Raw genomic sequence first — 11,755 nt, forward strand, 5'->3', positions numbered from 1 at the left:
GGGGGCGTCACTGAGCACCAGAGGAATCACTCGGTGGCGGCCTCACCGGCCCCCTCAACACCGCCGTCGCGGCAGCAGCAACAAGGAAAGCTGGTCAGAATCGACAGTAACAATGATATCGCCATCCATATATGCACGAGTGTAGAGAGGGTGGAGCGCAAACAAGTCGCGCTGACGCAGGAGCGGGCGTGGCAAGAGCTGGAAGCAAGACTCCATAAGGAGTGGGAGGAGTATGGCCACCATGGGAGGTGGCTGGCCTCCCAGTAGTAGCATCCCGCGCCGCCTCATCTCCAGCCCCATCCTCCTATGCTTGTGTTCTTTATTTTTTGTTAATTTGCACTGATCTGTCTGTGGACTCTTTGGAATTGCTCACTTCGGCTGCTACTCCATCTCATTCCGTTGTCTCTGCGCACTCGTAAACAGAAAAGAATTCCACGATATTGTTTCACCAAGGGTGTTTCAGAGCACACACACACATACACAAAAAAAGGGGGAGGGAAGCGGTGGGGGGCGGGAAGGAGATGGAAGACATAGACTGGCGCCGCATAGCGGAGAACCGTTTGTCGCAGCAGGGCGGTGGGAAGAAGTATTGGGCGAATGAGCCTGATACAGCGCCAGAGATGTCGAAGCTTCAGGTACGAGAGGACATCACGGATGACACGATTAGCCTCGCATCGTATTGGTATATCGTCATGTCACCCAATTTTCGTATTTCCGCACTTCTATCGCTGCGCATCACAATGGTTGTGGTTCTTCCTTTGATGATCATCTCAGACAGGTTCCAAAACATCTTCCCAATGTACATTGTCCTAGGCTTGTATGGCATTGTCTTCTCGCAGGTGACGGTGGGTGAGCAGATTGCCTCGCTGATTACCACCCTTCAAACGGTTGTCTGGGGAATGACGTGGGGGATGCTGATGCGGATCTTCAACACTTTGGCGTACCCTTCTGCGTGGTGGTCCGCTATGTTTTTTGGCTGCTTTTTTGTAGCACTTTTCGGGGACCTGCGTTGCCGGCGCTTCGCCATACTAATGACAACGCTTATTATGGAGGTGGAGCGGATGAACTCTGCGAATAATCCCTTCCTCCCCCTCCTAGTGGCTCGCGACATGCTTTTTGCTTCTGCATTCGCCCTGGTGCAGGTGGTTCTGCCACCCTTCACGATGACTAGCCGGGCTGATGAAGCGATGGCCAAGTCGTGGGTGTACGTGGGTGAGATGGTGCGCAACGCCGCCAAAGCCTGCTGGGCACAGGACCCCATTGAGATTGCGGCAGCACTTCGAATGCTGAACACAGAGCCGCTGCATAATACGTTCGTCACTGTCCCTGGTCAGCTGTTCTTTGTTATGTATGAGCCGTGGGTGTCGTCACTGCGGTTGCAGCTGCGGAGGGAACGTCTTGAGGTGCTGCGAAAACTAATGCCCATGTTGCACGCCATGGCGTACGCGGCCCGTGCACTGAATTCAGGAAAGACGCCACGGCCCCAAGGGGAGGGGGTAAAAAACGGCATGAGTTCTGCTGTAGATGCGTCTCGGGTGCGTCTGGAAGGTCCTCTGAATGATTATCTGGGCGCCCTAGAAACCACACTGAAGAACCTGGGAAGCGTCTTGAGCCCACATGAGGTGGTGGAAACAGTGCGGTTCGATGATCTTCAGACGGCCACGTCACACCTGCAGGCCGCCATCGACTCGCTGCACTTCGACACGATGACATCCAGCCGTGTTCCCATGGACCCTGTGCGGTACATCCACTTCGTGTTTTTCCATCTCATGATGGTGCTGCTGAGTGAGGAGCTGCTCAAGTATGCCGAGCTCATGCGAAACTTTGATCGCAAGCGGTACAAGTCGAGTTTGCGCCGCGTTTTCGAGTTCTTCTTCCTGGACCATTGGAACGACTTCTGGAGTGAACTGCCGAAGCGTCTCACACTGGCCACACCGCGTGATGTTCGGCTAGTGAAGGATGCGTTAAAGCTCGCCTGTGGCTACACTGTGGCGTGTGCGTACACACTCTACATCGACACTGAAAACGTCTATTACTTTGGGATGGCGATCCTCATGGGTGTGGGCCTCCCAACCGCTGGCGAGTCATTGATGAGTGGCGTGCAGCGGGTGGCTGGCCTCGTGTTCGCCACATCTATTGCGTTTGTGGGGCAGATGCACCACAACACAGAGGTGCAGAAGTATGCCATGGGGCTTGCGGGCGTTTTTGCATCATTATTTTTGCGCGCGTTCCCAGCCTACTTGCACTGCGGCATTTACTGTGCAATGATGATTCCTACGTCAATGCATGTTGTTGGCTTGCCGTTGACAGCGTTGTCCCGTCTGGTAGCGAACTGCTTCTCCGTGATGACGTACTACGCCATAGTTGTGTTCGTATTCCCCGTTGATCCCATTAAGGTGCTGCACAACACGGAGGTTGGTGCAATGAAGGGTCTTTCAGACAGTTTTTGTGATCTGATGCATCTCGTGTCGGCTCCACTTGACACGCCGGGAACCGGGGTAATGGAATACCTCCTCGAGGTCCAGAAACGCCGTGGTAGCTTGTGGGCCACCGTGCAGCAGGTGCCGCTGCAGATCCGGACGGTGGCTGCGGAACCGACCATTCGCGGTATGCCGTACCCCGTGCACGAGCAGGAGGAGTTCGCACCGGTGCTGCGTCGTATTACTGCGTCATTGGATATAATTCTGATGGGCCTTTTGTGCATCCATCGGGAGCGTGTGAGTCCCATTGAGGAGGAATTCCACCAGGCTCTGGAGACTATAAAGCCGCTGGTGCGGAACATCGACCGACAGAGTCGTTACGTCATGCAGGACTTTGTAGATGCGGTGCAGCAGCCGACCAAGTGGGCATTAGACGGTGCAATGGATCACTTCTCGGCCCTGCTGGAAGTGAACTGTGAGCTCAGGGATGCCTTCAATGAGACTTACAGCAATATTTTGGCTGCAATTCGGTGGAAAGCTAATCAACTCCGCCAAGGCAACACAAGAGGGCGGCAGCAACAGGCTGCTGGCGATGATGCAGCATTCTTCCCGCCGGATGTGGAGATAACGAAGCCACCGTACGGCAACAGCAACGAGACCGAAGACGATGACGAACATGCGGCAGGACGTCATGAGCTCACGGCGCCGCGCAATGTGAGTTTCATGCTTCGCCCGGAGGAGTTCACTATCAATCATGACATGAATATGAGTATCGCTTTACTAGTGGGAATCGATCTGTTCTGTTCCGAGTTGGAGAAATCGCTGCGGATAATGTTATATGTGAACCGCTTTGAGCGAAGTCGTCGTCCTCAGCATAAGATGAAAGTTACGAGGGATAGAAAGAAAGATGGCGAAGTGGGGGCCTAATACATCTCTCCTCCATTCTTCTGTTGATGTCTCGTTGTTTGTTGTTGTGGGTGTGTGTTTTTTTTTTCCTGTAGGTTTCAAGTAAATACTTTGTTATAAGTAATTCATCGACTGGGGTTGCTCATTGTCCGTTCTGTGAGCCGAATGTTAATAATAGAGGGGGGGGAGACACTTTTAAGGTGTGTATCTGATGTGATGTGACGTGGCGTATCTGTGAATATGTACGTTTCTGCGACTTTAACTGCCACACAGACACACGGCTACTGAAAAGCCCATTTTTTGTTGTTGTATAAAGAAGCAGGAGTGTGAGCACACCCCGGGGCCTAGAGATGTACTGCAATACAACGGCCTTCGTATTTGCACAATCGTCCGTGCACGCAATGGTATCTTTGGTTCCTCTTGTATTGTTCCTTTTTTTATTTCTTAGCAGGCGAAGGTAGTGCGGGTTTCGGAGGAGTCATTACATTAGGATTAAAGGAGAAAAGTTGCACGCAATCATATTTAAAGGCAGAAGATAAAAGCTGCATTGAAATACATCAAGTGTCAGGCGCTTCGCCAGAGTTCTTAACCGCTTTGTTTTGTCTTGATTTCATTTGACTATCAGTCCGCAGCGTTATGACATCAGGTGATGATAGACAGCGTTTAACGATTCATTGCATTGTTTCTGTTGTGGGCTTTATTTTTATTTCCCTTGGAGTTGCCGTAGATGGTGCGGTGCCTAATATTCCTCTCGCAGAGCTTTTGTTTGCGCCGTACAATCCGAAAATGGCAAGACTGGGGGGAGCGACAGCAGTGGACGGTGAGAGCACGGGAAATAGCGCAAGCAAGGACTTTTGTTTTATCTCGCATGGCTGTTNAAGACTGGGGGGAGCGACAGCAGTGGACGGTGAGAGCACGGGAAATAGCGCAAGCAAGGACTTTTGTTTTATCTCGCATGGCTGTTGGGGTGGGAAGCCTCCGCAGTCGGAGAAGCAGCGTGAGGTCGCAGCGCTTATAGCAGAGCTCATAGAGACCGCTGAGCAAGACCCGGCGAAGCGAGATGAACGCATCCGCTTTGTGGTGGCTGCTGGAGATAACTTTTACCGGCATGGGGTGAAGAACGTTCAGCATGATCGTTTCTATACCACTTTTGAAGACTTCTACCGCGGCAGGAATCAAAGCGGGGGGGTGCGGCGTGTGCCGTGGCTTGTGGCGCTTGGGAACCATGACTATTATGGCAACTGGTCGGCGCAGGTGCAATACACGTACGCCGTGAGGGATCAGGCAACGTATTCGGAAGTGTGGGCGCACCACTCTCCGCCAGAGGCACCTGTTTCTGGGCGCTGGTACATGCCGTACCCCTACTACGCGGTGAAGGTGAGTTTGGACATGGTCGTTGTCGTGATTGATACCGTTTTGCTGCATCGCTGCAGCGAGCGCGTGGGCGACTGCTGGGACGGTGGAAGGCAGAAGCGGGTGGTGGAGGATTGGCTCCTGCATGAGTTTGCGGCGGTGCCGTACAAAGTTGTGGTGGGGCACTACCCGGTACTGGCGAATGGACCACACATGAACTATGAGTGGCTACAGTCATGGTTGATCCCGTTGATGGCCAAGTCGTGTGCATCGCTTTACATCAACGCCGACAACCACTACTTGCAGGTATCGAAGAAGGGATTTCAGTATTACGCAAATAGCGGCGGCGGTGCGGGACTTGGGCTGCACTACACACTGAAGTACAAGAGCTGGGCTCAGAAAGAGAGCATCTTTCACTCCGTGGAGTACGGCCTCATGCTGCACTGCAAAAAAGGGGACCGATTCACACATAGTGTGATGGGTACGTCTGGGAAGGAGCTCTTCCGTTTCGCGTCCTGGGACTCCGAGGACGGTGCACCCCTGCAAGATTGCCTGGTGCGGCTGGAGGCAGGCGGCGTTGCCCGCGGGGAAACGAGGGACGTCTCTATGTGGGTTATTCTCTTGCCGCCGATGTTGTTGGTGGCTCTTTTTATATCGGTGCGGCGGCGCAACCGTATGCGGAATCGACGGTGTGCCTGATCGGTATTGTGCGTGGTTTTATATCTACCCCCTTTGTGAAAAATGGCATACGAAGGGCAACTGATGCATATGAGGATTTTAGACTGGTGGGTGTCTCGTTACCTGTTCATTGTGGGTCCAAAAGCATCCACGCATTTCCCCCCTTTTTGTTTTCCATGTGTATGGCCAAGTAATACTGTCCCATATATTAGAGTAGGGTGAATGTCAGGGAAAGAAATGAGAAGACGCTCTCGCTCCGCGTGGGGTTCGCTCTTGTTGCTTCTTTTGCTGCTGGGGTGGTGTTCAACGGCAGCAGTGTACGCCCTGGAACTTGATAACGATAAGATGGTGTCAAACATCATCCCGCAACTCTATGTGCTTATATTTACAGGCCCGATGACGGACTTCTCGGTCGATACGTTCCTCAGCAAAATGCTGGAAATTCTCGGCACTCTGCCGAGTGAGGTGTTTGAAGATGCATCACAGCTAGAGCTGCTGGAGTACTGCAACTGGGACAACCTCACTGTGAATGAGGACTCCTACTGCCGCTTTGGCGGGACGATCACAACGACGGCAAGCCACACACTCGTGCGGTACGGCGTGGCGGTCGAGAATTCGCCTGAAGTGGGAAAACTCGACTACTCTTCGCTGGGGGCGGCGGCTGGCCCCTTCACGCAGGGCACAGACCCCGCTCTCTACGTACCGGATGAGGAGCATCTCACCTTTGTGCGGGTGGTGATGGCGAACAGCGTGGTAAAGACGGTTATTGGTATCTTCTTTGTGATGTTCGTCATGATTCTTTTGTGTGGCATCCTCGTCTGCCGCTGTCTCCGAGACCGCAGCCAGGAAAAGGAGCGATCGGAACTCGTACGGCGCACGATGGCTGCAGCGGCTCCACAGCAAGAGCAGCAGGAGCAGCAAGTGGACAGTAGAAATCATAGGGAATTAGGTCGGGAGTTCGACGATGTGGTGGATGGAAGGGGACGCGAAGTCCGGTGGGGCGGAACAGATGTCACGATTGCCTCCTCGCATGTGTCCTCGTACTGGCCGTCTTCCTCCAACGTGCAGCAGCAGCAGCAGCAGCAGCAGCAAGGGAAGGAGTGGCATGAACAGGAGCTCGCGGTGAAGCCACCCGCCTCCGGGCCATCGTAGAGTGATAGGATAGTTTTTACTTTGCCTTGTAAAGTGGGAGAGTAATGCCCTTCGAATGGGACGCCCAGTTCGATCTGCTTTATTATTATTATTATTATTATTATTATTGTATGTTTCTTCGGTTGTGTTGTCTCACGCTATTCGCTTTTTCATTGTCTGTCTATTCCGTCATTCTAGAGGAAACGCTGGTTGGAAGGTGGAGATACAAGCAAAAGGCATCAAAACACAGTTATAAATAATATACCGCACCAGCGACTGCTCTGGAACGGGATTCTTACACATGGCTTTTCCCGCGCCGACGCAGACAACGTCAGATCAGCGAGAGGTGGAGCTGAGTCTGCTGCGGTTTCTGCGCAAGTACCACCCGCAGGTGAACGCACTCTGGGGCACACACCCGGACGCCCAACACGATAATGTTAATGTGGAGGAGAAGATAAAGAGCGAGGAGGGAGTGATGGATGGCGATAGTGGTGGGGCCCACCTGCACAGGGCGCTGCACGAGAGTTACGTGCACAGCCGCCTTTTGTGCTTGGCAGAGTCGACGCAAGGCCTCTACAGTGCGCAGCCGTGGCTCGCGTATTGGACGCTGCAGGCCGCAGATGTCCTCGACATCACCGATGAGCTGTACGAGTATGTCTCGCCGGATGCATTGGGTGAATTTCTCCTCGCGTGTCTGCAGGNAGATGTCCTCGACATCACCGATGAGCTGTACGAGTATGTCTCGCCGGATGCATTGGGTGAATTTCTCCTCGCGTGTCTGCAGGAGGTGGACAATGGCAGTAGTCAGAGGAAGAAGCAAAACAACGACAATAGCCGAAATAATAACGGTAATAGCCATGACGAAGACATGAGTAGTGCGAGTGATGGGACAAAAAAAACGGTGACGTTGCAGCAGCGACCCTGCCCGTTGCCTGGCGCGGACGAGGACGACGGTGAGCGTGTGGTGGGCTTTGCGGGTGGGCGTTGCGCGCAGATCCCGCACCTGGCGGCATCGTACGCGGCGGTGTGTTCGCTCTGCATTCTAGCGAGGCCAGCGTACCTCCGCGCCCTTCCACGTGCTGCCATTAAGCGTTGGCTGTTGTCGCTGCGCTGCGACGATGGAAGTTTCCGCATGCATGTTGGCGGTGAGGCCGACATTCGCGCGTCGTACTGCGTGGCGGTGATGGTGGTGCTGCTGCAGCTCGGTGACGTGACGGCCTACACAGATGGACGCGACGAAACCGTCCTGACACCACAGACTGCGGCGTTTGTGGCGTCGTGCCAAACGCATGAAGGCGGCTTTGCGTGTGGGCAAGGCGCATCAGAGGCACACGGAGCGTACACNCAGTGTGGGCTGGCTGCACTGGTGCTTATGCGGCACTCGCATCTTTGCAACTACACCGCTCTACGGCGGTGGTTGGCAGTGCGTCAGCTCAAGTTTGAGGGAGGCTTTAATGGGCGGACAAATAAACTGGTTGACTCGTGCTACTCGCACTGGGTGGGGGCGAGTCACGTACTGCTGCGCGTGGGAGAAGTCTACGCGCAGCTTTTCACACAGGCAAACAGGCCGCGGTGCCTGACGGCGGTCGAGACCCTCCTGCTCGACCACGCACAGCTCATCGATGTGAGCAGCATACGCCCAGCGGATGATGAGGTATGGCAAAAGACGGAGGAGGTACAACAGCAGCGGACAGCACGCGTGGAGGCATATCTTAACTCCACCTCTTCCTCCTCAGCAGCAACAGCACCAATGACATCTATGTCTCCGTCATTTTTTGATGTAGAGGTTGGGGACTTTTACTTCAATCAGCGGCGCCTGCTGCTGTATGTACTCTCCTGTTGCCAGGATACGGAGAAGGGTGGGCTTATGGACAAGCCGTTGTGCCCTAACGATGCCTACCACACGTGCTACGCCCTCTCTGGCATGAGTTCTGCACAGAACTTGCAGTACATGCCGCACGGCCCTGTCGACGGTGAGTTCTTGTATGCCACTGCACTTCGTCGCGGCTACATTCCTGGTGAGCGGAACGGCTACGGTGTTGTGCTCGCGTGCAAGAGTGACACAGGCAACCACCAGAGCCAGGAGCGACTGCAGCCGGTGAATCCCATCTTCAACCTTCACCGCAGCCGCGTGCTGGCCACGTTGCGTGTGTGGGGAATGAAGTCTTTCATTTGCTAGGATGGTTTTCTGACCTGTTTTTTTGTGTTTGTTTCTTCTATAAGTGGTTTCGGAAAAGAATGTGTGTCCAAGTGTTGTCTAACTAATTTTTGTGTGTCTGTGTGTGTGTGTGTGGGGGGGGGAGAAAGAGGGTTTTCTCTCATTATCGTTCTCTCTAATTGGAAGCTTTCGAGAAGGGTCCAGTGGAATTTTTGGCTTTGCCGTCGCACCCGCGCCCCCCTATTTCCCGCCACACGGCGGGGTCTGGGGGGTGTGGGAGACCCAAAAGTTGCCCTTTCGTAAGCCAATGGTGGGTTGGGAGAGCAACGGTGCTGAATTGGGGGTGGGGGGCTAGCCCACTGAATGGATTCGGCAGTTCAGAGAAGAATAGACATCTTGTATGTAGTTCTCTGATTGTGTGGCTCCTGTCCCTCTTCGGTATATCAGAAGAACAGAGGTAATAGAGACGACAGCATCAGACATATATTTGAAGCCTGAGAGCGACAACGGCGGGTGGTGTTATTCGCACCGTCCATTGGCGAAGAGCGTGGCTCCCACTGAGGCAAAATTCCGTCACCTATCCTGCGTTTGGTCGTTTTTTTTTTTTTCGTTTTTTCCCCTTGATATGTATATGTATACCTCTGAAGAACTTGCTCCATTTTGTTTTTCTGATTGCTTTGTTTTTATTTAGTCTATTAGGTTCTGTTTATTTAGTGCTGTTGATTATTCGAACAAAGAGTCACTATGAATGGCATTGTGGGCTCGCCGTCGTTGGACAGTGGATCTGGAAACGCTGCTGCTGAACGAGCCACTCCTATTCGAGGAACAAAGGAGATTCGGCTCGAGCAGCTCGCCAGCGAGCATGTCGACATCAAGCGTTGGATCAATGCCTCACTACATGAACTCGCGCCGCCAGAGGGTGAAGCAGAAGAGAGCGACGCAGAGGTGGAGGCGCGCGTCACGAAGCTCCTTAACCGGCTGCAGGGATACTCACAGGAAGTGGCGGGTTCGGTAGAGGATACCATCACGCAGGCGCTCGTACGGTTGCCGCGGACAGGGCTGGAGGTTGGCCGCATGGCTACTGAAGCCCAGCAGTTGCAGCAGCAGCTGCAGACGATGCAAGAGGTTGTGCAGCCAGCGGTGGAGACTGCTGCGAAGCCGTATGTAGCGCAGTTGAACGCTTTTAAGAAGACACAGGAAAAACTCACTAGATGTGCTGATATGCTTCGAAAGGCCTCGCAAGTGGACACCAGCATGAAGCAACTTGACGATGTCATGCAGCAGCTGCGCATCACCCCGGCGGAAGTTAACATGGATGCTGTGGCAGAGGCCATTAGCCAGGTTCGCCGTAATCTCGCGGACCTCCAGAAGTTAGAGGTGACTTTCGGTGAGAAGCAGTTGGAGACCGTTGAACGGTATGAACAGGTCGTGCAGCACACCGTTGAGGTGGAGTGCATGGAGAAGCTGCGGCGGCGTGAAGTGGAGCGTGCGGCACAGCTGCTGAAGGTGCTTGATACCATTGGCCGTGCCGATGCTGTTCTGCATCAATACGCGGTGGAAAGCATGGCGAGTGAGAAGGAGCGGGTGGTACAGCTCCTGCGAGGTGGCGACATGGCATCTAACGCGATGTCCCCTGCCCGAGCTGCTGAAGTGCTAAAAGGGCAGCTGATGCCCTCCATTGGCTACGCCCTCGCAGGCCAGCTGGATTACCTACTGCGTATGATGGAGGCCGACGACCTCAGCTGCCTTGAGGCGCTCAGAACGTGGAAGCCACACGAGGCGGAGGCGCGCACGATGAAGGTGCTGCAGTTGATGGTGGGGGAGGTGAGCGGCGGCATTGCGGAGGCGCTGGGGCCTGTGCTAGACCGGGTGGAACACAACCAGGAGTTGGTCGCGTGTTGCGACGCGGTGCGGCAGCTCAAGGTCTGGGATGAAACAGGCTGCGACACTACTACCAGCAGTAGCCACTATGCGTCTCTGCGGGAGAAGATTGCGAAACAGATTTCCGCCTATGTCCTATCGGATATAATGCAACTGTTTAGTCAAACAAAGACGTTGGATTCGTTCGTGCAGCGTGAGGCTTGCCGCGTTGAAGCCCTTGTAAAAGACCCCAATTGCATTATGTTCCCCGAACGCTTTCGAGCGGTGATGGATGTCGTTTTGGATGCGGTAAAAAGTATTGTGCGCTTCTTTCCTGATAAGACACTCCCTATGTGCGTTGGGAAGTGGCGGGAATCCATACTTGAGGCCATTTCTCACCTCCGGCCGGCACCGCGTATGCCGCAGGGAGGGCTGCTCGAACGTCTTTCTGCGGCGCGCACGGTGGTGCGGCAGCTGCTGCTAAACTCGCAGAAGGCGATCACCGACTACCTCGCCTCGCCTGAGCTCCAGCGGCTGTACCCGAGCGTGGCGGATGCCGTGGAAAACCAGCTACGCACCCAGTTCTGGGCACCGCTCACGGATGCGCTCGACACATGCGCCGCGGAGTGCCAACAGGCGCTGAAGCGTAGCATAATTGAGCCCGTCATTGCCAAAGCGGAGGGGTACGACACACAGGCGTTTTGGGGATCAAAGCGGTCTGAGGACGTTGGCCGCGCGGCAGTTTCACCGCCAGTGCCGTATACCCCGGCCCAAATCGCACCAAGCGAACTCGTTCGGGCACTCGGCGAGGCCATTGTTGAGATCCCACTCGCGCTGGAGGCGCTGCGCGGGGACGACGACGCCCGCCTCGACGGCATTGAGGAATTGTTGGAAGAGGTAGCGGAGCCCTGGCTGGACGACATTGTGCGCGCCGCGGTGGCCGACTTTATCGAGAGCAAGGTGGGCAACATAACAATTTATTTCCCCAGCGGCCAGCCTGACGCACCCAAAAAGGCGGCGGCGGCGGTCGAGCAGCTGGCGACGGACCTTGGGTATTTGAAGAGCGTCCTCTCCGCGGTAAGTGACGACCCCTTTGAGGAGCTCGAACGGGCCCTGGCGAAACTGAAGGCAGTCGGGCCCCCCACCGGAATGCCTATAGCGGTGCGCCAGCTCATTGCGGAGGAAAAAGTGTGAGACGCAGCCGCGCCGGACACCGAACATGGCATTTGCGCTGCCTCAACTTTTTTCC

At 54.6% G+C, this 11,755-nt stretch overlaps 5 protein-coding genes across 5 annotated transcripts; all 5 read left to right on the forward strand.

The window, feature by feature from the left end:
• Positions 1–521: 521 nt before the first annotated feature.
• DQ04_05431000 (hypothetical protein) lies at positions 522–3,347 on the forward strand (the record flags this gene model as incomplete). The annotated part of the gene is made up of 1 exon (XM_009314178.1): positions 522–3,347. The coding sequence occupies one exon, from the start codon at positions 522–524 to the stop codon at positions 3,345–3,347; it is 2,826 nt and encodes a 941-aa protein (XP_009312453.1).
• A 615-nt stretch (positions 3,348–3,962) lies between these two features.
• Positions 3,963–5,378, forward strand: DQ04_05431010 (tartrate-resistant acid phosphatase type 5 precursor; the record flags this gene model as incomplete). The annotated part of the gene is made up of 1 exon (XM_009314179.1): positions 3,963–5,378. The coding sequence occupies one exon, from the start codon at positions 3,963–3,965 to the stop codon at positions 5,376–5,378; it is 1,416 nt and encodes a 471-aa protein (XP_009312454.1).
• A 201-nt stretch (positions 5,379–5,579) lies between these two features.
• Positions 5,580–6,509, forward strand: DQ04_05431020 (hypothetical protein; the record flags this gene model as incomplete). The annotated part of the gene is made up of 1 exon (XM_009314180.1): positions 5,580–6,509. One exon carries the CDS (start codon positions 5,580–5,582, stop codon positions 6,507–6,509), a length of 930 nt encoding a protein of 309 aa, XP_009312455.1.
• A 280-nt stretch (positions 6,510–6,789) lies between these two features.
• On the forward strand, positions 6,790–8,667 carry DQ04_05431030 (protein farnesyltransferase; the record flags this gene model as incomplete). Its single annotated transcript, XM_009314181.1, has 1 exon — positions 6,790–8,667. The coding sequence occupies one exon, from the start codon at positions 6,790–6,792 to the stop codon at positions 8,665–8,667; it is 1,878 nt and encodes a 625-aa protein (XP_009312456.1).
• Positions 8,668–9,390: 723 nt separating this feature from the next.
• DQ04_05431040 (hypothetical protein) lies at positions 9,391–11,700 on the forward strand (the record flags this gene model as incomplete). The annotated part of the gene is made up of 1 exon (XM_009314182.1): positions 9,391–11,700. The coding sequence occupies one exon, from the start codon at positions 9,391–9,393 to the stop codon at positions 11,698–11,700; it is 2,310 nt and encodes a 769-aa protein (XP_009312457.1).
• Positions 11,701–11,755: the final 55 nt, after the last annotated feature.

The sequence above is a fragment of the Trypanosoma grayi genome (genome assembly GCF_000691245.1).
Source record: "Trypanosoma grayi strain ANR4 Tgr_543_V1, whole genome shotgun sequence".
NCBI lineage: Eukaryota > Euglenozoa > Kinetoplastea > Trypanosomatida > Trypanosomatidae > Trypanosoma > Trypanosoma grayi.